The 26,803-nt window shown below is 47.1% G+C and overlaps 1 protein-coding gene across 6 annotated transcripts in view; it reads right to left on the bottom strand.

Moving 5' to 3' along the window:
* Positions 1 to 26,803, bottom strand: part of NAV2 (neuron navigator 2) — a 367,706-nt gene that overhangs the window by 178,468 nt on the left and 162,435 nt on the right. For 5 of the 6 annotated variants that reach the window (XM_045825827.1, XM_045825831.1, XM_045825829.1 and 2 more), the window contains exons 6-7: positions 23,200 to 23,268; positions 14,827 to 14,993 (exon numbers count right to left, since the gene is read on the bottom strand). In XM_045825827.1, the coding sequence (XP_045681783.1) occupies positions 14,827 to 14,993; positions 23,200 to 23,268 (236 nt within the window). The remainder of the gene's footprint in view (positions 1 to 14,826; positions 14,994 to 23,199; positions 23,269 to 26,803) is intronic. The other variant, XM_045825830.1, reaches the window with a different exon arrangement.

Here is a 26,803-nt window from a genome sequence, read left to right as displayed (position 1 = left end):
CTAGCTTCTGTGAGAGTATGACAGTGAAAAGCAAAGCACCAACTTTGGAACCGTGCAGATATCCTAGCTGAAAGCTGAAATCTGGCCCTTGCCAGCTCTGTGATGTTGTAGGTAACTTACTGAATCCCTCTGAGCCTGTTTCTGTATCTGTAAGAGGGAGAAGATCCTATTGTACTAACACCTCCTGGTGACGGCATGAAGGACTGAATGAGGCTCCAAAGCCTTTTAGGTACTTAGGTGCAAAGTACCTAAAACACCTCCGGGCACATAAGAATTCCTCAACCACCAGCCGCTCCCATCACCATCATCTCCATTATTCTTGTAGCGATGTCCCTTCCTGGACACAGCCCATAGCCTCACCTAGGCTGGAAGCAGACCCTGCAATTATCTGTAAGGCAGGCATTTGTAACATCTGCTGTTGACACACACATCAGGCTTCACGACAGTGATAACGAAGGGGAGGAAGAAGATGATGGTAGCAATTACTTCCTCTGATGTCAGTGACTTGTGATTTTTTGACAGACTTCTGTTTTCCTAAAGCCCATCGAGAAGGGGGAAAAGAAAAAGATCAGCTCAAGCCTGCTCCTCATCCCACAGGCTCCCTAATCACAAACCACCAAGACCTGTGAGCCCTTGTGCAACCAGCAGTCTCGCCCCCTCGCCCCTGGCCAATCCGCTGGCTGAGCGTCTGGAGAGCTGCTTCTGTGTATTGGATCAACTGACAACTCAGACGTACAATCTGTTTTTATCTAGATCAAAGGCAAAAAAGAGAAATGTCTCAGCTACTATTTAAAGTTCCCAGACTGGCACCAAAGGGCTCCCTACAACGTAATTCCAGAGGGAGTGGACGGGCAGGGCGGGCCATTACCTGCCTCTCAGCTGTGTGGGGCTGCCCGGGGCTCTGCTGGAACTGGGGCAGCTTCTGGATTTGGGTTCCCAGAAAGCAGGGGCACATTCCCCACCCCAGGGACCATCCCCTGCGAGCTGGATTAAAGTTAAATGAAGGGAAAGGAGGACCAGAAGTTCTCTTCTGTGCTACCCTTGAGGCAATACCTCTATTCTAATCAAGGGGAAACCGAGGCCTGGGGAGCAGGGAGCACTTGACCAGGAACACTGGGCAGGAGCAGAGCCGAGGTCAGCATGATGACTTGGGCGCGCATGAAAGCAAGCCACTGCCTTACAACTGCTCAGAGGCAGAGCTCACATGCACTAATGTTCACGCACTTCAGGTGTGTGATTCAGTGGTTTCAGTGCAGCCAGCATCACAAACTACTTTGTAAAAATTACAGCAAAAAGGAACTCCATACCCACTAGTACTCATTCCCAGCCTGCCCCCTCTCCCCAACCTCCAGCCCAGCTCCTACCCCTGACAACCACTAATCCACATCATCACTTCGTGTTGATCTAGATGTTCCTACTGCGGACATTTCCTATAAATGGACTCATACAGTATTTGGTCCTTCGTGACTAGGAAGCCGTTTTCTTACTGGCAGACTTCAACGGCAGACCCTCTGGTTGCTCACTAAACTGTTACCCAGAGCTGCACTCTCAGATGCTGAAGCCGCTACCTGTGGGTGGTCATCTAAACGAAGTAACACCAAATATATTCAAGATTAGTTCCTCATCGTCATCAGCCACACGTCCAGGGCTTCCCAGCCACACAGAGCTCATGGCCATCATATTAGACAGCACGGATTGGAATATTACCATCACTGCAGAAAGTTCCTAACTACAGACGGGCTCCCTGCTCCCCCTGGCGTTGGGAGGTTACCTTCACAGAGGAGGGTGACCGCCAGGAACAGCTCCAGGGAGGGGTGCGGGAGGAAGAGATGGAGGGAGGGAGTGCTGGGTCAGTTAGAGCCAACCCCTCCTTCTACCTGCCCCCCTATCTCGGTGTGACCCTCGGTGCCAGGGAGCTCTCCTGTTCCCCCCACCACCCCAGACCTGAAAAGCTCTCTGTTTAGTTAAGCTCATCCAAAAGGCAGATATGCCAAAGCCTTTGGAAGCACTTCAAGGCATTCAGCCTCTACCTCAGCCTTTGATGATTTCTGAAGCGTTTCATGCCAGAAGGTGATCTGAGGGGCTCCATAATGAGACTGAACAGTCCCGTTCAGTTTCCGGCCAGCAGTGGCTACTTCATCTGCCAAGACATGACCACTAAGGCCCATGACACCCCAAGGCCAGAGCCATGGCAGGTAGGCATGCTCAGGCACAGGCAGAGGGGAGCTCAGAAATCGCCACACCCAGCCTCGCTTCCTGCGGCTGTTCATTAGTTCAGCCACAACGCCTTGCCTCTGTCTGTCCAGAGATGCTTCAGTCACCAGCTCCCTCGAGCCGGGGGCAGCAGGTTATTTCAAACTGTGGATTTGGGTGGATTAAGATGACCACAGAGCCCAGACTAAAGGATGATGGACAGACAAAAGGAAAAAACAGAATTACATCCAGAAAAAAATCCTTTACTAATCAAAGCATCCTTTGTTCTAAAACACTGTGCAAAAATCATCAATCATGACCTTTTCAAGTTGTTTTAAAGGAGTATCAAGTTGGCTAATATTCTTTTGTTTAAGACTGTGCTGAAAGATATAACTGCTTTCTTCTACTTTAGTAGACCATTTATTTTTTAAAAGGCAACTTCCTTTTTTAAAATGCTTCTTCCAATGTGTTTGCCTGTCTAAATCAATACTTTTGTCTTGAATTCCCCCTGCCTCAATGAATGGCACTGGAGGGATTTCAAGAATCAACAGGTCACATTTCTAAGATACAGAAGCACAGGATAACCAGGCAGGTGGACATTTACCTAGCTGTGGTGAGTGTTCATGTGCTAACACACTGATCTTTTAGTGAAGGTCACTCTGCGTTTCTCAGTCCCTTGGTTTTCCAAAACATCCTGCACCACGGATTACCCAGAAGACATACAGTAAAGCAAGAGGATGTGGTCACGTGGTTGCTTCAGACTGTAATCTGAAGCGACACTCCAGGAGTGTGGCCATGGCTCTTCGGGGGCTCCCAGTTCAGCTGCTGGGGTCACTCTGCTCCTTGCAGGGGTTTCTGACTTTGTACACTCGTGAGTCCGTGTGTTCGACAGCACTGCATATAGCATTCAGGATTTTTTCATATACTCCATCTCATGTCATTCTCACAACAACTTTATGAGTTGGTGCTATTCTCATTTCTATTTTACAGCTGAGGAACTGGAAGGTCAGAGATGTTAAATAATCCATCAACTTTACATGGCCATCAAGTGGAACTGCTGGGACCAGATGCTCTAGGGTCCTGAACCCCAGTCTGGCATTCAGACCATTTTCATCACGTGACAGCTGGTGCCAGTTGGTATGAAAAAAAAATGTAAGAAGTAGAGGAGCCCAGGTATCTGAGGACCAAGGCTCCCAAAAGCCTGAGAACAGGCTACTTTTGCAGGCAGTTCCTACCCTGGCCAAAGGGGGCCTCATAAAGTAAGCAGAGCTTGTGGCCCTCCGATGAATGGACTCTATCTGCTGGTCAGAGAGAACTTCTGTGGGACTGGCGTACCCAAGGGCGTTTCAGCACCTCTTCTCCTGGGAGCTCAGCAACTAAGGCCACACCCCCCCATACTTGTAGGAAATTATAAATGTGCCTGAGTTGATCTTTGCTGAGCTCAGAGTAGTCTCATTTTCAAGCAGTTGCAGTGAAAATAATAGACTATTCGCTTGGTGCATGAAAACAATACATACTTATTGGACCCAACTTACATATTGTGGTGGATTGACTGCAAAACCAGCCCAAGTCGCCACCCCTCTCAGTATCACACCTCCCGCAATGGAGTGTTGCCCACCCTCCTGCATCTGGGCAGGCCACGTGACTTGCTTTGTCCAACAGAACAAAGTAGAAGAGAACTGAAGCTCCTTTTTAGAGCTCAGGCCCCCAAGGGCCTTGCACATTATAACCCTCTACCTTAGAACTCATCCGCCACTGGAGGATGAAAGACCAGGTGGAAAAAGCTGGGTTATCTCAATACCGACCGGCCAGCATCCAGTCAACCACCTGACAACCTCGGACAGATGAGTAAACCCAACCAAGATCACCCGAGCCTGGCACATCTCAGCAGAGATGTCAACAGAGAGCGTCCTGTCAACCTGTAGTCTGGGGAGAAATAACAGATGGCTATTATCTGAAACCATAATTTTGAGGGCCTGGGGAGATCGGATTCAACAAGTCAAAACCTGCTTCACCAATCTTACCAAGGCTGGAAGGTCCACAAGAAGGTCAGCTACTGTAAGTTTTACTATTATTTACTGTTTCCTAGGCAGTAACAGGTTTAAAGATGCTCTGGCGGAAATAATCACTATTTCTGATGAAAGGGTTTGAGACCGAAATGGCTCAGAATTTGACTAAAAGAGCAAAAGTTTGGCATCAGGTAATGCTGGTTACAATGCTGGCCCTAGCACGTATGCCCTACATGGAAAAGTCACTCTTCTTCACAGGTACTCGCAGGTATGGACTCAGAACCACGTGAATTTAATATGAGGCCCTTGGCTCCCTAAGGAGATTTATTACTGAAGCGCCAGCCCCTGGTTTCTTCCCTAGAAGGTGGGCTCTCTCCCTGGTTTTCCCTAATGAAGATATGCCACCCCCTGCAGCATGTATGTGAAATAGAGTTTTAAATAGAATCCTGCATGGAGAACTGCCCAAAGGCATTTATAGCTGGCTCTTCTCAGGAGAGGGCAAGGAAGTGAATCCGAGTGTGAAATGGCTGAAACCAGCCATGAATGACCTCTCGCGCAGCAGTCCTGACTTCTGGGTAGCAGGCATTCTTGCCTGTGGCCTTTTTGATGGCCTCAGAATATAAGCTCGGCAAATTCAAGACAACTTATCTGAGGTTAAGGGAGAAATCTTCCCTAAGCATGTAAAGGGAATCAACGAAGTCATCCCAAACTGTACACAGGCCATCATCTGCATGAAATGCAGCACAATCGAGAATAAGAGAAGAAAGTACATTCTGGGAATGGATGAAGACCTTCAAAGGAGCCAATCCAAAGATGAGGCTTTGCGAACTTTAATAAACTGTGGCCTTTCCAGACACTACTAAAATCACACCAGCTCTACCCTTTGCCTGCTGAGACCATGAAATCCTCTATTTGCAAGGGAGGCCAGAGACTGACTATTCCAACTGACACCTCTAGTAACCTGATCTGGGCTCTATCCTCTTCCTCTGGAGCCAGGGAACTCTCTGCTCCCAGGGCAGCCTGTTCAGCTGTGAGAATGGTGAAATGCTCGTGTGTGTGTGTGTGTGTGTGTGTGTGTGTGTGTGTGTGTGTGGTAATTGAGCTAAAGTTTGCTTTCTTATATTTTTTTTAGTCCTACCCTCTGTGGGTAGAGACAGAAAAAGCTGGCCCAGGATACAGACCTGCGTTTGAAAAAGAAATTGGTCTCTCTCCACAACTGCTTCCTCAACGCCCTCTGTTTCTAACCACTGGCTGGGAGATGGGTGCTCTGAGCACAGCGGACCCCTGTGAACTTCATCTCAGGGTCTCATCGGGTGAGGGTCTACCTAACCCAGAGAATTAAGTTCGCCCCTCCTTTATTCTCCTCACAGCAGCTAACCTTCATCTGAAGCATTTATCACCAAGTGCAATACTATTTGTGTTTTGTTTAATATCTGCCTCTTCCGCCAAACTGTAATTTCCACAAGGGCAGAGATCATTATCTGTTTTCCCCCACCTTGAAATATTCAGTGACTAGCATGATGCCCAAGACGTAGAAGGCACCCAAAGTGTGTGGAGTAGATGGCAGGTTGAGTTCCAAGTGTGCGAGCACATCATTAGGAGGGGGAGACTCAATCACTCCATACCACACAGTCTGGCTGAAATTACCCGCTTCTTAAAAAGGAAGCCAAATGTGGCATAACTCTGCTTGCAGCAAACATCTCCCAGTGCCTTCAAAGACCCTTAATCCTTGGAGCCGGAGCTGATTCTGGAATCCACCAGCTGGCCGCCACTGAAGGGAGGGGGAGGAAGGCCTTGTGAAACCGATTTTAGCTCAGGCCTGCTGGCATTTCCTCAGCACCAGACAGAAAGCTTTCCACCCTGCCACATGAACCTGGTCATGCCCACGACATGGGTTTTCTCCAAGCCACGTACATTATCCCAAATGGAGGGAACAAATGTGGGGAGGCCCTGTCTGAAGTCTTTCATCTTCCCAAACAGGGCCCTGAGAATGCCAGGCTGGAAACCAAGGCTCCCGTCAGAGTCACAATATGGAACCTGGGCAGTAGGGGGCAGCAGAGACTCACAATGCGCGTGTGTTGTAACCATTGTCGTGGAGATGTAAATTTGCAAGGTAACCCCTCCTCTGACATCCTCATCCAGAACCTGTTTGTCTTCTCATGCTAATAAACACTGTCAAAACCTAACTTGGAGAAGAAGGATATTTTTTAAAAAAAGAACATTTAAATCAATGACTAAACTAAGCCTTGACAGCAGATGACAGCTGGATAAAAAAATGACTATGAGAGCACCCGGAAATGTAAATACTTCCCCCTACCACTGATCCCTGAAATGAAATTGAATTCACGTATGTGTAACGCTTTCCTCTCAGCAGGTGGAAGCAAAAGAAACGCTGACATTCAGCACCTGCAGCTGAGATGAGCATCACCCAGTCATTTTCTATTCTGACTCAAGACTCATCAAGTAGATTTCATCTTCCTGAATGATTTATTTTCTCTCTATTCATCCTTCCTATTACAAAAAAAAAAGCCAGAGAAAAAAGCCAGCAGAACCATAAGCTCACATACTGGCTTTGAAACCATCTTAGAGAAAAGCAAACATGGTTATTTCCTTCTTAGGCCAAGCCAAGGATGGCTTTAGCTTTAAAGGTTACTCGTTTCCCACATTAGAGGGATTGATGAGTCTCTTCCTCCAACAGCTCTCCTGAGTTACATGGCAGATCAAGAAAATGGTTTTCAAAGGTGGCCAGAGAGACTACACCAGATACAATTGCTTCCACCTTCTCGTCTGATGTTAGTTTCATGGTAGAGGCTCAGGACAAAACCCAGGACAGAGTGCAGGAAGGAAGGCACGTCCCTGGGGCTCCTCTCCAGGCGGTTTCCCTAGTGCTCACCCTTGCCCTGAAATAGATGGTGCTCTCACACTCACAAAGGGACACCTAGCTCTTCAAGGGCTGGATAGAGAAAGAGCCAGCAGATGCCTCTCCAACCAGGGAAGAGGGGAGCCGCCTTCCTCCCTTGGAGCACCTCCTTGCATTGTATCCCCTCTGCTACTGTCTCTGGACCCCACCAGGACACTCCCTTTCCTGTGTTTCCAGCCTCAGTATGGCAGCAAAATCCTTTTTCTTATTTTCTGTTAGCTCAATGAAAACAAGGTGGCATTGGAATTTTTTTAAATGAGACCTGCCTTTACTGCAGGAGGCATTACCTCCTGCCCATCCAACCGTGAAAGGGCACATTGACAGACAGTGAACCAAGTGATGACACAAACGTTTCAAAAGACTGGAATTTGGCAGGGTTTCTTTATGCCATGCAAATGAAACCCACGATGTCAATAAACTCCAACTAAATACCTCTTGGGGGACACACAGATATTTAGGGCTTCTCTGAGAGCTGACACTACTAATCGGGCCTAACTAACCCTTTAGGGAACCCTGGAAATTATGCACACGGAGCTGTTACAAGAGATGTTGGCTCCTGTGGGGTATGTGGCTTTTACGCTAAAGTGACTCCTACACCTGCCCTAAGAGAGTCTTGTCCCCTCACACCTGAGGCAGGAGGGGCAGCAGTAACACCAGATGGCTGTGTGGACTGCTGTACACACTGCTGCAAGGACCATGCCTATGGAAAAGAAACACCTGCACAGCCCTGCCAGCAGCCTGTGATTCCTGTCTGTATTCTTCTGAGCAGGACAGTGCCATGCGTGGCCTACGGTGGGTCTGCTGGGGTGAGCCTGAGCAGATGCCCCGGTGAGCACTGCACTTGCCCAAAGCCACACCCTGGGAAGGGACAAGGCCAGACCTCAAACTCAGTTTCTGCCTTGAAGGTAAACACTTCCGTTTAATTCCAAGACCCTGAACCTTTTCTCCTGAGAGAACTATTCTGATGGTGCAACTTCTCCAACACATGCTAGGCTTTTGGGTTTTCTTTTTTTCCTCCAGTGGCATGTGAGGTCCCCAAGTTTGGTCGCTTCTAATTCACCCTGCCTGCCTGGCCTCAACAAATGTTCCCATGGGTCACTGAGTTCCATTTCCAGACACTCCCCTAGGAATTCTTCAAATTCAATGACACCCCCTGGTTCAGACCTCTAGGCTGCTTGTTAAGCCCTTAGACAATTACAGTTCTGGTTAAAGGGTCATGGTGACCTCACAGCTGACTCCCGAACAGAGATGATTACCCCAATGGCCCCCCACTGGCCCCCCACTGAGGCCGTGAGCCCCTAGAGAGCAGAATCTATGCCCCAGTTCTCTCTGTCACCACAACAAGGCCAATGCTGGAGACATAAAGAGTGAAGAAATGAACAAATGAAAGAACCCAAGAACAGAGGCACTCCAACCGCATTCTTTTCTGTGTGACAGGGACCACTGAATTCCTCCCATCCAGTCTACACTGCAAATTTATGTCAGGATCCTGGTTCATGGCAGGACACATCTCCTAACCACTAACTCAGATAAAGAACTTGGTTCGCCAAGCACCAAGTGACAAGCTTATAGAGATTCTAAATCCAGGGCCCTAACATCATTCAGACGTGGCGTAGTGCTGCTGAAGGTTGTAAAACTCTGCCTCCAGCCACGTCTGGCTGTTCTCTCCTGCCCAGGACAGGCGGTAGAGGAAGGAGGTAACGAAGTAACACAGAATAGAGACCAGAGGAGGAGGCCTCCCAGAGAGCGCTAACAGGGCTCACACTAGACAAGGCCAAGCGGCCAGTGAAAATGACAGATTCATTTGCACTTCTCAGTGACACAGTGACGGGAAACCCGGTCACTTTATAGAAGGAGAAGCTGAGGCCTGGAGAACGTGAGTGTCTTCAGTGGGGTCACGTTAGCCAGCAGGGAGCTTGACCTCAGATCCAAGAGCTTTTGTACTATGCCAAGGTCAACTGGTGTAACTTACAGCAAAGATCAGCAAAAATGGCCAATGGTCTTGTTTTATTTCAAATAGCTTCTTAAAATAATTTGCTTCATTTGAAAGCCTATTTTCTGCCCAAGGAAATGGAAATAAAAGTGGTGTTAAGTGTGTAGAGAAACTAGCCCTTCGTACATTGTCCATGAAGATTATAAATCTTGGAGCAAAATCTGGCAATGTTTAAACAACTGTAAAACGTGCATACCCTTTAATGTAGCAATCCCACTGGCGTGGCTGTATGCGTGCAGAAGAGATATACAAGAGAGTTAATCTTAGCACTATTTATAATATCAAAGAATTAGAAACAACTTAAAGTGGTTAAAAGTATTCAGGTAAATTTGTACAGTGGAGTACTATGCAACTATTATGAAGAGTGACCTATAAAAAGGCTATCCTTGGCTTGTTGGTTTTATTTATAAGATTTTAGAAGTCATATACATATGTGTGTGTGACAGAGCAAAGCACTTAGAATAGTAGCTGGCAAAGAGTAAACATTAGGAAAAATTTATCTATCAAAATGTGATAGTATATACATGAAGAAAAAATACAGAACATTACAAACTAAATGGTAAACAGGGGCTGTTTCTGGGAGATGGGCTTATGTGGTGTTCTTTTTCTTTTAATACATTTCTGTGTTGTTTGAATATTTTTTCATAATTTTATGATGAAAATGTAATAAAGATATGCTTCCTATAAAATGAAAAACACATTATTCATAAGAGAGTATCTTCCACATGCACAGAATTCAGTCTAGGAATACTAAACATCACAGATCCACATGATGGACCTAATGAGGCAGCAACGGACTAGGTTTCTGGCAGCGTTAACCCGTTCAGAGGATATGAAGCGATGGAAGGAAAACAGATAATGTCACAAATGTTGAAAAAGATAAGTCATTATATTCTAAGAACCTTGAAACACCAATCCAAAAGAACCTATGCACCCCAATGTTCAGGGCAGCACAATTTACAATAGTCAAGTATTGGAAGCAACCTAGATGCCCATCAGTAAATGAGTGGATCAAAAAACTATGGTACATTTACACAATGGAATTCTATGCAGCAGAAAGAAAGAAGGAGCTCCTACCCTTTGCAACAGCATGGATGCAACTGGAGAGCATTATGCTAAGCGAAATAAGTCAGGTGGTGAAAGACAAATACCAGATGATCTCACCTTTAACAAGAACCTAAACAACAAAACAAAGTAACAAGCAAAATGTAACCAAAGACACTGAAATAGAGAACAGACTGACAGTGTTCAGAGGGGAGAGGAGAGGGAACTTCAGGGGAAAAGGGGAAGGGTTTACAGGAACAAGTATAAGGACACATGGATAAAAACTAGGGGTGGGTGGAAATGGGAGGGAGGAGGGGAAAGCTGGGTGGGTCAGCTGGGATGGGAGTAAAAGACAGAAAATTGTACTGCAACAACAATTAAAATGAAATTGAAAGAAAGAGGGGGGAAGAAAGAAAGAGAGAGAGAAAGAGAGAAAGAAAGAAAGAAAAAGAAAGAAAGCAAGAAAAGAAAGAAAGAAAAGAAAAGAAAAGAAAGGAAGACAAGTCATTCGCCCCTGAAAATCTCTGATTCTGGTCTGAAGCCTCAGAGCCACTCAGAGTCAAGAGACGAAGTAAACAGCCAGCAGGTGCCTGGCATTCCTCGACACCTTGACATAGAACCCGCTGACAAGTCTCAGGAGGGGCCAGCAAGGCGGAGTCTAACCACAGCCTGCGAGGGCTGCCTGCATGAATGAGGGGATGAGGCCACCGGTGGCCCTGACCCTGAGACGGATAATGACAACTAGCAGCTTTTCCTAAAAGCCAAGGATCCGTCCGCAGACTCCCCGAACTGTAAAATCTGAGCTCCAAGTCCATGGGAGCATTCACAGAATGTGGTGCTGCACGGGACATTCCTGGTTTTAATGTCTATCAACTGTGTGCTCAGTCACCTTACAGAACAGGCTGACGAATTCTGGGTGAGTGCTCGGGTTTTTCTAGCCATGAAGTATTACAACTTTTCCTCTGTTTCCCAACACAGGTGATGGACCACTATAATCAGAAGGAAATTTACAGATTCTAGCAAGATGGGACTTGCATTTTTGGACATGATGTCAACAAAAAGCCTTTAGCATTTCCCCATAAAGCATAAAGTGCTCTGTGGGGTTTTAAGAATGGCCTGTTACAATTTTTTTTTATTCCTCTTAGCTCCTTTTAAAAAATCATGACTGTTGAAATGTTTCTGTCACTTATTAACAGAACGATGCATTTCTCACTTCACTCACTGATGTGATTAGATCCACTGCTAGGTGTGGAATTCCTGAGCCAACGGGTTACAAATAAAAACCCATGTGAATTGGTTCACGTAGGAGTGGAATGCCAGGACGTAATGCAGTCAGGGACGGACTGACTCACACGAAAGTGCGGAGGACAGGCAGGTTCTGAAATTATACCACTAACTCGCTCTCTTCGGAAAGTGGTCCGTACCTCAACCACAGCACCGACCACCCTGAACTGCAATGTACCTGCTCACAAGCGTGTCTCTCTCTAAGACTTCTCAGGGTGAAGGACGCTTTCTCGTGCACCGAGTGCCTGCCGTGTCTTACACGTGGCGAGGAAGTCGGGTTTTTTCTGCTCCCTTGGCACATGCTAAGTATTGTGTGTAAGCTGGCTCACTACCACACAGCTGCAGTTGAGACCAGACTCAAGGGAGAACTTAGGGACCGTAAAGAAAGGAGGAGGAAATACAAAAATCACACGGTCTTTTCACCTCAGGATGGTGGGAAAGTATTAGTACGAAAAATATCCAGACCTGTCCCAGGCCTGCTTTATCCCAGCTCCCACACAGCTGGAATCACCGTCCATTACTCTGATCACTCAAAATCCTTAACAAGGCTTTGTGAGCATCACTGCTCACAACACATTCTCAGGCATGTTACCTCACTTGATCCTCATTACAGACATGCCAGGGGACAGGCCAGAGCCAGAGTTCAAATCCAGAGTTGAACCTGGACATGAACGCTAGTGCTCAACTGCCAGGGAGGACAAGTTACGAAATCTCCATTAGCCTCGTTTCCTCTATCTGTACAATAAAGTCAGTATTATTTACTTCACAGAATCTTTGTGATGATCAAGTAAGAAAGTGAACATCAAAGTCCCTTTCTTGTTTCCCTTCTATTGACACCGAAGTCCTCCCCTCGGGTGACACTTCTATTGGATTCGCAGCACGGGCTGTTAGGAGGCCTCGGGGCTCCCTGGCTGCCTGACACACACACACCGTAACTCCCGCCCAGGACAGAGGTAGGCTGGTGGCTGTCCCAGCGCTGATGGACAGCAGCTGGCTGGGCTGCCTGAGTGGCCCTGGTCTGTGATGGGCTCAAGGACACGGTCCCAGCCACTGACCCTGTCCCACACCTGTTCCATCCACAAGGACCTTTTTTCTTGATTTTTTTAATCTTTTGTCCTCATTCAGGGGTGTCCAGTCTGTGGTTCACAGGCTGCACGCGGCTCAGGATGGCTATGAATGTGGCTCAACACGAAACCGTAAATTTACTTAAAACACCATCAGATTTTTTAGTGATTACGTGTCACAATGTATTTAATCTGTGGCCCAAGACAACTCTTCGTCTTCCAGTGTAGCCCAGAGATGCCAAAATGTTGAATACCCCTGGTAAGGTGTCACATCCATCCTGCAGACCATGTAATATATGAGACTTTCTCCTCAAATGACCATGGGACAAGGGTGGGCTGGCCCGACAGGGGGCACAGGCTTCCCCTCACATCTTCCAGCTCCCCCCCAGCTCATCCGATGCATCTGCAACCAGCCCACAGTGGGTGAGGCCTCCAGCATTGCTGTGCCATGTCCAGGAAAAGCACAGTATTAGTCACGGCTCTGGAGCCAAAGCGCCTGGGTTCATTTCCCACTACACCTCTCTCTCTCTGGGGTGAACTCAGCAAGTGCTTAACCTCTCTTTGCCTTCATTTCATCCTTTGTAAGATGGGGATCAACACGGCTGGTTTGGGGGAATTCAATGACACATAGTAGAAACTCAATAAAATTTAGCTACTTATTTATATAAAAGACAAAAACCTTTCTCTATATTTAAATGGGCATATACCCACACATAAACATATATGAAAGTGCTAAAGGACATGCACAGGATAGTTTATATTGGAATACTTCAGGGAGCACATAAAAGAGAACTTTTATTTGATATATACTTGTACCATTTTAAAAGCATATATTATTTCTGTAATTTAAACACACTTTTAAAAAGAACATACTTGGGCCCAGACCAATGTAGCTAAGTTGGTTGGGCGTCATCCCACAAAGCAAAAGGTCACCAGTTCAATTACCGACCAGGGCACATGTCTGGGCTGCAGACTCAGTCCCTGGGTGGGGTGTGTGCAAGAGGCAACCGATGGATGTTTCTCGCTCATATTGATGTTTCTCTCCCTCTCTTTCTCCCTCCCTTCCCTTTTCTCTAAAAATAAACAAACACAATCTTTTAAAAAGTGTTTTAAAAAAGCACTTGGGGATGGTGAAGATAAGGAAGGGAGGTGAGGGGAAAGGAGGAGAGAAGAGGAAGAATGGCTTGCTTGGGGCAGAAACCCAGGGCTGGCTCACAGTCTTGACTGGCTGAGACGCCCTGGTGATAGCTTTACTGCTAGGTACAGAGTTAGTTCCCAGTGCCTTGTCCGGGAAACTTTCTGCCATATGTATCTGTCAGCCTGATATAAATTTCCTTCACATCTTCTCTGCTACTCTGGGAAGGGGATATCCAGCTCCACTAAACCAAGTCATCCTGAGCTGCAGCGTGGGTGGGAGATGTTCTGATTTCATTGGCAGTCAGAGGGTTGTCCAGGCTCCTGGGGCACTTTAGGGAGTGAGAGGCGGCTCTCCTGGGTCTTGCAAGAAGAAGGCACGTGCAGGACAAACCCTACAAAGTGTCTATGAGACCTGAGCGTGTCCCCCCAACAAGCCCAGACCACTCTGCCTGGAAGAAATGAAAGGGAGCTCTGCCCTTACTGAAGAATCTTCTAAGCTGCCTTAGTTTCTCTCATCTTCTCCAATGCCCAGCGAGAGACATGCTGAGGCAAGCAAAAGTTGCTCTGACCGCCTCTGTGCCAGAACCCTCACAGGGCGACTCACTTTTTATCTCCATCCTAAAACCTCAGTGCTGTGTATAGTAAAAAAGCATATCCTTTTTTAGTAAAAGTTCCATCACCAGAACACCAAGAGCAGCGTTGCCTACTCCTTAAACGTAGTCAAGATCTTCATTTAGCCAGCCCCCATTTCTGACTCTTTTCAAGGGGTGGAAACTCCCTTGTCACTTCCCTTACATCATTTCTGATGGGTGAAATGCTTATTAGCTCACAAAATGCATACCTCAAGAAACTTGCATTTCTGGAAAACCACCTGCTGTACAGAGCATGCTCTATGAAAATGTATTTTTAAGTTGCAAATCTACATTGCTTCTACCTGCAGCCAGGTTTCTTATGGGCCCCACCCACACAAATACAGCTGTTCTTGCTGGCAACTATGAATCTGTGTAACAATTATTTCCCCACTTTATTAATGCCTCTGCTAACAAAGTTCCTGCCAGTCAAGTACGTCCTTGGGACCCATTCCCACAACCCTATCAGCAACGCCGCCCCCGACTAAACTCACCCAAAGAAACTGGATCTGCTATAAGAAAGATGACAAAAAGAACCCCAAAGGTGACTCACCTTTCTCGTGGCTGCTTGGTGGTGGCGGTGGGGGTGGGGAGGTGACTGGTCTGGACTTGTCATAGTTGTTAAAGCTTTGGCTGCGTCGGTTGTTAGCAGCAGCTGACCCTCCGCGAGCTTTGGCGTCGCTGCCTGCAGCGGATACCCTGGCAGTAGGACCTGGAAGTCTACGATGCAAAAGCAACAGAGTAATAGATTCAGTGTCAGAAGCACAGAAGTGTCTTAGGAGAAGGAACTGCAGCCATGCAGGAGGGAAAAGAAACCATTCAAGACACTGCATTTGAGCAGGTTGGCCAGTCAAAGAATTCAGTGGAACCACTACAACTAGGCTAGTCATGACCCCCATAAGTCCAACAGCAAAACATGAGACGTTTTCCTCTGATCAATGGGAGACATTTTGGAGGAAAAAATATATGAATCTATTTGCCAACTGAAAATACAAAGTCCAGGAACCTAAACAACAAAAGAAACCAACAAGCAAAATACAACCAAAGACACTGAAATAGAGAACAGGCTGACAGTGACCAGAAGGGAGAGGGGAGGGAATTTCAGGAGAAAAGGGGAAGGGTTTACAGGAACAAGTATAAAGTACACATGGACAAAAACTAAGGGGGCGGGGAGAACTGGGGGGGGATCGGGAGGGAGGTGGGGAGGGCTGGGAGGTTGGGATGGGAGTAAAAGACAGAAAACTGTACTTGAATGACAATTAAAATAATTTTTTTAAAAAAGAACTTGGAGGGGGGAGAAATAAACTATTATTTAAAAAAAAAGAAAATACAAAGACCATCTTCCCTTTTCTCTTCAATGAGTGTTTTTACTTTATGATAGAGCCAAACCATGTCATCTCCAATTCTATCACGCGTGGACTGTTTACCTTGTGTGTTGAAAATGGTGTTTGCCATATTCCAGACATAAGGATTGAGGATAAGAGAATTTCTAACTCTCAGAAAGGAAACAGCTACTGCGAGAGCCCAAGCCCTGCACAATGGAAACGCGTGGCCCAGACGGAAACGCTGTGCAGACAGCCGTTTCCTTCCACACCTGACGACCTGTCTCCACCAGTGGCACTCCAGGCGGACGCCCAGCTTCTCCGCACAGCATTATGTATGTGGACAAAACATACGTGCTTTCTGTAAAACCAGGAGGAACCTGTCGGCCTAAAGACACGTGTTCTTTCCCTTCAAATAAAACACCTCATCGGGAGCGGTTTGGGAAATCAAGTCAGCAGACATCTTCGTAATGTGTCTGAAGACATTATGGCTCATTCCCCCAAAGGGGTGAGGGTAAGACCCCAAGTGAGAATTTCGGTCCAGGGACTACTAAGGCTGTTTCCAACCATCAAATTTGAAAGATGAATACATGGTGAAATATTTAGTTATATCTTTCTGCTAAAACTCCCTTAGCTGTATTTAGAAGCCACTGGAACCTCAACCGACTAGCATTAGAGCTAGTGAAAGTCTGAACTTTCAACTTAGAAAGCTTTTAGCCTTCTCTTTCCATGCAAATCTGTAAGCATGAAAGAAGTCTGCAGTCTGGAAGCACTTCAGGTATAGCAGGCAATCACTTCAAACTTTTTCTTGTGGGCCAAACAAAAAAGGTGACTGTAGAGTAAGCAGAGAACATGAGCTGGTGTGAGAGGACTGTAAATTTATGCAGCTAAGCAGCAGCTGGCCCAGTTCCCTGACGGGGAGCTAGGAGCAAAGAAAGGGGGTGAGCTCTTCACCCAAAGAGGCATCACCTCCCACTGCACTGGGAAGACCTGCCCCTCTGTTCATTTACCCTGTCTTATCTGGAGAAGACATTCACCCTCAAAGACGGGCACGGAGTGGGGAACAAGACCAGCAGGACTACTGCCAGTGTTTAGGAAGCAGACGTGGCCAGCACAACTGATGGAGGGGGTCCAGCAATGGGATCTCTGTATCGCCTGGTTCTGCTTCCAATGCAAACAGCACCTTGCAAGTCCTCCACGTCAGAGCTATCTGAGTAGTCACAGCCAATGGCAGAGCTTCTGTAGGTATGGATGTGGGGCTCCTTTGGGCTAGACTCAGTGTGAGTCTTTATGCCTAGAGAAGCCTGGAAAAGGATTATGGACTGGGTCCGAGATCATGTCACAGCAATGGTATTAAGTGATACAGGGCAACACAGGTCACCACATTCTACTCCAGTGGGGAGTTTGCAGAGAGCAAGGATGCAAAAAGCAATGAGGAGGGAAATGGTGCTTTCCTTTCAGAATTGCTGGGGACCCCCACTGCCCTGACCTTGGGCTGAACCACAGTTCACGGCAGCACAGGGCCTTTATAGAGGCAGTAATTAAAGTGCTGGATGGGACGGGCACAGCCGCGACTTAGGCAGGCAGTCTGGTCCTCTGTGAGGTAGAATGGATAGAATATGGGCTCTTTCCACACATATAACATGGGGCCAATCTTGTCATCTCTCTGAGATTCAGGTTTCATATCTGTAACTTTGGAATAATAATAAATCACCCAGGGAGAACAGCTGTAATCTCGGGATGGGACTTCATGTCTGCCCTTAATGTGGTCAGTACTCAGTGCATGTCGGCTCCCCTCCCCACCCTCTCAGCTGAGCACACAGATTTGGGAAGGAACTGGCCATCGCCATGAAGGAAAAGTGACAGCACAAAAAAGAGACAAATAAGGGAACAGATGAACTAGGTTAAAGTATCAGGAGAGAGATTGTAAAAATTCTGAGATCAACATTTTCAAAGACGCAAGACAGGTTTTGGCCGACAGGACTTGTCACTTGCCTTGGGGACATTCCCGAAGAGGAAACTGCTCACCCAACTCCCTGTGAGACTGACTGAGATCTTATACTTGGGGTGCCTCTGGGCCACCTGTGAGCCCCACTCCCCGGAGTGAAACGTTCCTGGTTTTGGATTAACTAAGATGGCTCTGCATTTCCCATGGGTGGTCACTGTGAGATTCTCTCCACTGAGTCAGGACCCAGGGGTGCTCCTTTGATGGGAGCGGAATCTCCATCCTTCAGAGGGCTGTGGAGTTGTGCCACGGTTCCTGACATGTGGAGAAGGAGTTCTTGAAGGCTTTGGGGGCAGATGACATAGAAAATAAAGGATGACTGACACACACTTAGCCATCAAAAGCCACCAGAGCTCAAGCTAACCTGTCACCCTCTACCCCCATCACCAATGGACAGCTCCCTGAGCTTGATGAAATGGAACAACTGGGTGAAGACCTAGTAATTTCTTCCAGGTTTCAGAGGAAGTCTATGCCAACAACCAGCTTTAAAACTTGGGTTCTGCTGTGAATGGGTTTGGACAGTTGCTGCTCCAAAATAAGCCTCCTCCACCTCGCTGAAATGTTTATCGAAGTGCACTGGCACACCGGCACACAAAGGCCGAGAACGAAGGTGTGGTGGGTGGAAAGTAAAGAAAAAGGCTTAGGTGGATCTATCCACGAAGGAACCAAAACATTCTTCAGAATGGTGAATCCACGTATAAATGGAATTAATTCAGACTGAATTGTAAGTACAAGACTTCAAATATAGAATTTCAAAGCCAAAGGCGACCATGAGAGTGTGAAGCTACCTGACCGATCATAGGGAGAGAACTGAAATTTCTACCAAGTGAAGGAGGATTTTGCTATGGTGTTCCCCAAAATTCATGTAGAAATTTTATGACCAACGTGGTGCTATTAGGGGATGGAGCCTTTGGAAGGCGATGAGGTCATCAGGTTGAGCCCACACAGACAACATTAATATCCTCGTCAAAGAGGATCTGGAGAACCAGTGTGCCCTTCCAGTGCGTGAGGACACGGCGAGAAGTCAGCAGTCTGCAACCTGGGAGAGGGCTTTCACCAGAGCCCGCCAGGCTGGTGCCTGCTCTTCGACTTCCAGCCTCCAGTGCAGTGAAGGGCACACTGCTGTTGTTTATAAGCTACTCAGTCTGTAGTATTGTGTTAAGGCAGCCCAAATGGACTAAGACAGGGTTCTAATTCAATCTTACCCAGATCTTAAGGAGCTGACTGGCTCCAGCTGACATCTAAATAACATGCATGCTGATAAAAGAATATGCAAAGTTCAGGAGCAATTTCAAGAAAGAAAATAACCTTGGAGGTTGGTGGATGGCCGGGGAAGGTTCCAAATAAAAGCAACCCGAGAGTAGATGTGGCCTATGGGATGGGCCTGTGAGTAGAGAGCAAGAAAGTAGGGCGTCACGGTGAGAGGCAGAGGGGACATGGAGAAGAAAGCCTGTAGGGCAGTGGAGGAAGGAAAGGTCCGCTGTGTGCTGGGGCTTGGGGAAGGGGGTCAGTATGAGTCTCGAACTTCGTCCTGCCCTGCAGCAGCGAGGGCTCATTAGGGAGGCTGACAGCAGAGCTACAGTGGCATTGCTGACTATCTTCTACTTCACAGTGACACAGTTCCAGGCCTCTGGCTACCATTCTGATGTTCATCGTTATTAACATCCTTGTGCATCAGGAGAACTTCGATCAAGCCCCAGCCTGGAAGCAGCAGCTGTCTGAACATTAGAGTCCCTCTTTGCTGAAGAGCTGGGTCTCGCTCACATGGCACAGCTGCAGGTAGCAGAGCAGATGCTGCCCAGGGCGCCTGCCTCGCCAAAGAAATGCAGAGAGAGAGGAGCATGGCGAGTCAACCCTCTCATTTACACCCTGCATCATTTGCAGTGCCAGAAGGTTCCAGCAGCTCCTTTGGAAGAGCGGCTCCACTTCTCATGACCCTTCCATGTCCACACATGTTACAAAATGACAGAGGACACAGATGGGTCCTTTTGAACATAACACACATTGCTTTTTTTTTTAAAGGAAATTATGTTTAAGGGATGTGGTGGGACAAAGAGGTGGAAGAAAAAACCTGCTGCTATTGGAGCCATGGTCGATTTCTCCGACATGTGCAGCGCCCAGCAAGCAGGGCGGTAACGCCACAGTTCCCGGCACGTAACCTGCCAGTGCGTCCTGGCTCCATGCGCTGTACGTGCTGGTGGGAAGAAAGCTGTTCTTCCCCCCAAAACCACTTCAAAGGCCGGGAGCAGAAGATGACCCTCCCGGGACGGATGGCAGCTTGTGTGCACATGCTCAGGGCCGCAGGGGGTGGGGATCATCATCAGAGATGCTTTTTGCTAGACAAGATGATTAAATGCTAAACCGCTCCTCTCTCTAGCATCTTCTTTTCAACAGCTGGGCCAAACTTCTGCCCCCACTGATTCCTCTGCATAAGATGGCCGTGTAGCGATCAGCAGTGTGGGACGCGCTGGAAGTGGCCTGGTTGCTTTACCTCGCCCAGGCCAACCCCACACACAGACATCAACGTATCTGCTCGTTCTGGTGCACTTACTACCTGCCAGTATTAGAGGATTAGAGACGACTTTACATAAACCACACCGCACTGTCAGGCAGGACTATCCCATTTTACCAGTAAGGAAACACGGGCTCAGGGAGATTACATAATGTGCCCGGCTAACACGGGCAGTGGCAAAAATGAACTTTCACTAGGTATAAACTCCAAAATGCACTCTCAGCCACTGCCTCCTGTAGGTAGAATGATCCCGAACACCTGGGGCTCCCTAGGGATGCCCAAGAGACAAGAACAGTGTCAAAGGCAGAAATATATGGAAATCCTTCATTCCTGTACCAGTTCCCTCCATAAGCCCCTTCCCTGCACCCAGATTCAAGGATGAGGCTTTTCATCGGCTCAATATCCCTGGTGCCTATCTCAAGGCGTTCAGCTCAAGGTGTTTGCATGTGAACCAGAGACCTATTTCCAGAGCTCTGGGAGAGGTATCCTACTCGGCCAGGAGTAGAGCTGCTTCTTTGGATAACCAAACTTACTGCTACACTTAGTGGTGACTGATCAGCTCAAATGCTCATCAGGCGTGTGCCCTAAACTAGGGATGGGAAGTAGGGAGTTAAGGGAAGGCCAGATTATGCAAATAATGAAACAAAGAGCACCCCTTTATTGGCCTCATCAGTGACCGAATGCATCCAAAAGAAACTCTAGGTGAGGAATATGACCCTGAAGGAAGCCAGAGGGAGAGCTTGAAAGCCCTGTGCCCAGCGGACCCTTGGGCAGGGGCAGACCCGCCCTCATCCTTCAGTTCTTCCTCTTCCTGCTGCCTCCTTCCATCATCTGGGACCCGTTACAAAATCATGCACGAGATGGGCATGTGCTCCCAGTGCAATCTTTGCTCCACTAGCACCTGTTTTATCTCCCAGAATTAAGCATATTGTGGGAACAAACACTAAAGCCCACGTTTCCTCCGAGCTCACCCTCTCCTTTCCTTCCCTATGTATGGACATTTGTAGGACACTCAAAAAAATGGGAACCCCGTTTGCCCATGCAGTGTGCATCTGTCCTGACTTGGGCTCTGGGTCCTATTAGGGAACGCAGTCACCAGCGTGGTGCTGCATGTTTGAGTGTCCCTTCCTACCTGCCACCAAATTCAGGTGTAACCCTTCTTCCAAATGTGATGCTGTCCAGAGAAGGGGCTTTAGGGACGTAATTAGGTCAGAAGGTGGAGCTCTCACAATGGTGTTAGTACCTTGTAAGATGAGATGGGCGAGAGCTCGCTTCCTCTCTACTCCCCACCATGTGAGGACACAGCAAATACATGGCCATCTACATACTTGGAAGAGGGTCCTCACCAGAACTCAACCACGGTAGCACCCTGATCTCGGACTTCCCAGCCTCCAAACTGTGATAAACAAATTTTGTTGTTTCAGTTGCCCAGTCTATGGTGGTTTCCTATAGCGGCCCGAACTGACGAAGACACGTGGCTACAAGGTGCAGTGATGAACGTGGATTCCCAGTTGTACATGGTCCCAGAACCAAGTCTGGGGAACATGCCGACTTGTTCTACGGAGCAGCTTCTCCTCCCAACTCTTGCCAGGCAGATCCTGACTTGGGTCTCCCAGTGTGTACGCTTTCTAGAAAGGTCAACCCTGGTTAGGAAAGGCACCTAAAGCTTGAGAGGAGGGGCAGCAAGCAGATGTTCAGTATGTGTTACATGAATACAGACAATCGGAGTACAGGTATCCCATCAGCTTTAAGTGAGTATTTAATGAAAAAGCAAGACTAGTCATAATGAACAGGGGATTCTCTTCCTGTTAAATACTATAAGGGTAATGTGAGGCAAAAGGCCGGAAGTAATGGTTGAAACCTAAGATTTTAAAAAGCAGCCTCAACAACCACATAAATGCCAGAATTCAATGAGGAGGAAGAGGAGGCGGAGAAGTGTATACAGCGGGTAAAGTGGGGGTGCTGGGGTTTGATCACATGGGCTCAAATCCTGGGTTTTCCATTTGCTGTGTGACTTTTTTTTTTTAAGATTTTATTTATTTATTTTTAGAGAGGGAAGGGAGGGAGGGAGAGAGAGAGAGAGAGAAAAACATCAATGTGCGGTTGCTGGGGGTTATGGCCTGCAACCCAGGAATGTGCCCTGGCTGGGAATTGAACCTGGGACACTTTGGTTCCCAGCCCACGCTCAATCCACTGAGCTACGCCAGCCAGGGCTGCTGTGTGACTTTGTATAACTTACCAAACTTTATGAATTTTAGTATCACTACCTGTAAAAAGGGGATAATTAATATGACCTAGCACAAGAAGACTGAAGTGAAGATTAAATAAGATAATGTATTCAAACTGGTGTTATAATAAGCATTCAAGAAGTGTTAGCTGTTGCTACCTTTAAAATAACAGTAGATACAATGGTGTAGTCGGCATGTCCCACACCTTAGAATGGTTCTCTTCATAGGATACAAGGATAGGACGCCAAATTCTTGAGTCAAGAGAACTAGAGAGCAAGCCTGCTGTTCATGTCGGGCCAGTGAGGTGATCTCTCCATGGTACACAGAGCATCCAGAACAGAAAAGAGATACAGCTGCCTTATTGCTTTGTCTCCTCTGACCAACTGGAGTTATGTCTCAGGTCTTTGTAACTCCACAGAAAACCCAACCCATATTAGTAATTTTAACAACAGAAAAAAGCACAGCACACATAAACGAGATGCAGGGGAGGTGGGATCAGGGTCAGGAGAGAGCAGGAAGCCAAACTCATCATAAAACCACTACAAAAATCACCTAGACACCCCCCTCTCCCTAAATCAGAATGGATTTTGATGACCAAGCAATCAAAACCAAAATCAATGAAATGCAGAAACATTATGTACACCTCAACCTCAGTTACTTACACTGTCCCTCCCCCATCGCCACCCCCCACCACAAACATCCCAACCACTCTCAGAACTCTCCAACATGAGCCAAAGCATGTTTGGTTTTCTCAAACTGCAAACATGAGCCGGGGGCAGGGACCAAAAGGAGACATAGCAGGAGCAAAGGGAACAATGGGTTGGGTTGAAACCATGCTTTGCAGGACAGGAAGTCTAACCTAGAGATCTTTCTCTGACCCAGAGTGAAGCGGATGATTTTGCTTTGAGATGAGTCCTTGGATGATGCACTGCATGATGGGAAAAGAAAAAAGTGGAAGAGCTGAGTGAGGGAGAGAAGGTACATTAGACACACAGGTAACAACAGGGTCTCATGACAATGGGAACGCTCCTGAATTTCTCTCTGCCCACTTTCCCCACAACACGGAGCATTCTTGTTAGGTGTAACTTTCCTGATTTGATGAATTTCCAATGTGAGGAAACTGCTATCAAGATTACCAAAAACTTATGAGGTTTTTCTTTTTGCTTTCTTTCTTTTTTAAAAACCCAATATCTTTGTTTGCAACCAGTCACTATAAGGCCTTTTTCCCCACAATAAAATGTTAAAGCAAGGGATCTCTGACAGGTTAAAAAAAATGTTGCACCTCTCTGAAGTACTTAGATGGTTCTATGTCACATAAGTGCTTTTCTGATGAATGCCCTGAGTGTCCCATAAAGTTGATCCAGAAAAGGTATAGATGTTTGCACGTTTTGTTGGTCTTGGAAACTTTTGCTTAGTGGTATAAAAATGATCATTTAAAGTATGCTGAATGTACTAAGTTTTGGGCTATGGACCATAAATTTGTACATCTGAAGAATCTTGGTTGGACTTAGTAAAAGAAAAAGTTTAACTCATTTACTGCCTTATGAAAAATGGGAATACTTACCTTTCTGGAACACACACACACACACACACACACACACACACACACACACACACCATGTTCATAAAAGGGTCTGAGGTGAGTAACACAATGTGGCTCTATAAATTAAGGCAAGTTCCGTGGCCAAGTTTGAGGAATACTTTCTGTACCTCCTTGTGAAGTGAAGGAATAGACAGAAAGCAATAGACAAAACACTTTTTAAAAATAAAGCAACTTTCCGGGTTTTCCGTCAACAGGTGAATACTGGTAATATGTAAGGTGGACACAGACAGAGAGGGAAGCAAGTCTTGGGTACCAGGCTCTTCTCCTAGACTCTAGACTGGTGATGGGTGTCAGCAGGTAGAATGTGGGTCAAGTCCTCAGCCATCACATAGGTTAATGAGAAGAGCTGCACTAGGGAGTTAACAGGGACCCTCCAACTGGCCATCACTGGAAATGTTGCTCTGATTCCTTCTTGCTCCTGTCTCCGATTTCCTTGGCCAGCTTCAGCAACTCTTTCACACACATCATGGAGAAGCCACCAACTTTTAGTATTCATCATCCCAAGGCATAGAGTATTTAGGTACGTTCATATGTGGCAAAGTTCGAACACAGGACCAAGACAAACCTGGCATCTGGGGCTTGTACCAACATCGGATACTGATGACCAGGGATTCAAACCATTACCTTTGTGATTTTGGTTATCCAAGGCAGAATTTGGGGATAGTAATACAAAGGAATGGAACCAGTGAGGCAATTTTACTATTAAAAAAAAAAAAACCCTATAGCCAGAATGCTAGCATGGGCTATCATAGCCCTAGAACTGGAAAATGAGATTAACCTCTGGATGTGACATGAGAAAGCATCCCTATGTGATGGATAGAACCGGTCCTCTGCAGAAGTAACCCAAGCTGGACCAGAGAAAGGAGGAGTGGAGATGGACAGCAATCCCAAATGCCAGTCCCCGTCCCCACCATGATGGCAGGAACCATCCTGGAATGGAAAAGCTTGGCTTAAGTGAGTTTGACTCTTCTTTACATAAAGCATTTATTAATAGCAGGATGTTTTTCCTTACTGGCAGATGGGTGTCCTGACTTTTAAGAAAACAAACGCCTACAATGAAGATAGATGCCTCAGGCTGGCCCGGCCCAGTGACACAAGCCCAGGGTTTCTCCACACGTGTTCCTTGGAACTTTAGGCAGCGAGATGCTCTATAAAATAAGAGTTCTTGTGCCAGGTTTTCAATGCCCCTCCCTGGCTTCCTTATCTCAATAAATACCAATTCCCTCAATGCTCAAGCCAGAAATTTAGGCTTTGTCTGTGAGTGTTCTCCCCCTCATTCCAGATACTAAATCTATCTGTAGTCCTGTTGGCTCATCCTCCAAAATATGCTGAGTTGGTCCCTCTATCTGCTCCACCACCCTGACCCCAGCCACTAACACCCAGAGGACGACAGAAGCTGCTGAACTGGGGGCCTTCTTCCTTTGCCTACTCTCCAGAGAGAAGCACAGGGGACCTTTTAAAAAATTCTAAATCAAATCAACTCCCCCTCCTTCTCAAGACTGTCCAGCGGCCTCCTGTTCACTTCAGAATGAAATACAAACTTTTTAGTCCAGTTTGGCCAGTACTTTGTGACCTGTCCTCAGAACCATAGCACCGCTCAAGTCCACAGGCCACCAGTCACACTGTCCTCCATGGAAATAGTGGCAGCCCTCTCTGCTTCTGGGCCACCTTTTAACGCCTCACGACCCCCACCCAGTGAGCTTAAACCACACCAGCTCTTCTGCTCCTCCAATCTGCCAAGCTGTTCCTATCACGGGACCTTCACATCAGCTGCTCCCTCTGACTGATCTACTCCACACCTGAGCTCTGCTTGGCTCACTCCTTGTCGTTCATAGTTTGACTTCAATGTCAAGTCCTCAGAGAGACCGTCCTATAAACCCCACCCTTCTGAATCCCCAAATCTTATTGCAACACCACTATTGATATTTCTCTTCCCTCTCTACTTGCCTGCTTCCTCTACTAGAATGTAGAGAGCAAACATTTCAGCTGTCTCATTCACCGTTGATCTCTTGGGGACCTAGAACAGTAGCCAGCTCACAGAAGTCATTCAAGCACCAACTAAATAAATGTGTGTGAACAGACTCAAGGATCTGAGAACTTCAAAAACAGTTATAACAGCTTGACCCAGATTATTTCCCAATTTTTCCTTGACAGGACTCTCCCCCTGGCAAGCTATCATCCGGGGAATAAGCACCCAGAAGAATCAGTGTGGGAAATGGTGCCCTGGTTGCTTTATCATGCAGGTCGTCGGGCAGGGAGTCTCTGAGGGGAGAAGGGCTCTTCAGGGAAAGGGTGCAGAGGCTGGCTGGCTGCCTGGCCGTCTGCTCCTCATTGGTGGCCCAGGTATGTCCGCCAGCCCGCAGATTTCCGTAGTGTGAATTGGGTACAACTGGATCGTTCATGAGGGGCTCTGATTTACATCACATCCGTCACCGCTGGTTTTACCAACACCACAACTGGGAAACAGCACTTCTCACGTTGGGAAAAAACTGTCCACGAGGCCCCTGTTTTGTCTGAACTGCTCTGTGCTTCACCCAACCACAGCGGGCTGCCGAGGGTGTGGAGGTGTGCAAGGAGCCCCGTGGCGACCATGCCAGGGCTCTGGGACTGGGGGCAGCAGGCCATTACTCTTCAGCACATGTTAAATAAAAACAAGTGACCAATTTGATCCGTGACACAGAAGTTTGATAGCTAACGCTTAAAAACAACAATTATTGGACTTTTCTCAAACTTTCTAATTCCCAATATCCTTTTTTTTTCTGCCATCAAAACAAACATTTTACAAGGTGACCTTCCACAGAGTTGTTTAGGGGAGCGACTACTGCCACGGCCACACAGCGGACAGCCGCTGCCCTGGCCC

Source organism: Phyllostomus hastatus, unplaced genomic scaffold, assembly GCF_019186645.2.
Source record: "Phyllostomus hastatus isolate PE091 unplaced genomic scaffold, TTU_PhHast_1.1 phas_scaffold_585, whole genome shotgun sequence".
Taxonomy (NCBI): domain Eukaryota; kingdom Metazoa; phylum Chordata; class Mammalia; order Chiroptera; family Phyllostomidae; genus Phyllostomus; species Phyllostomus hastatus.
Note: the sequence above shows the minus strand (reverse complement) of the source record. Positions and strands in the feature narration are given on the sequence as shown.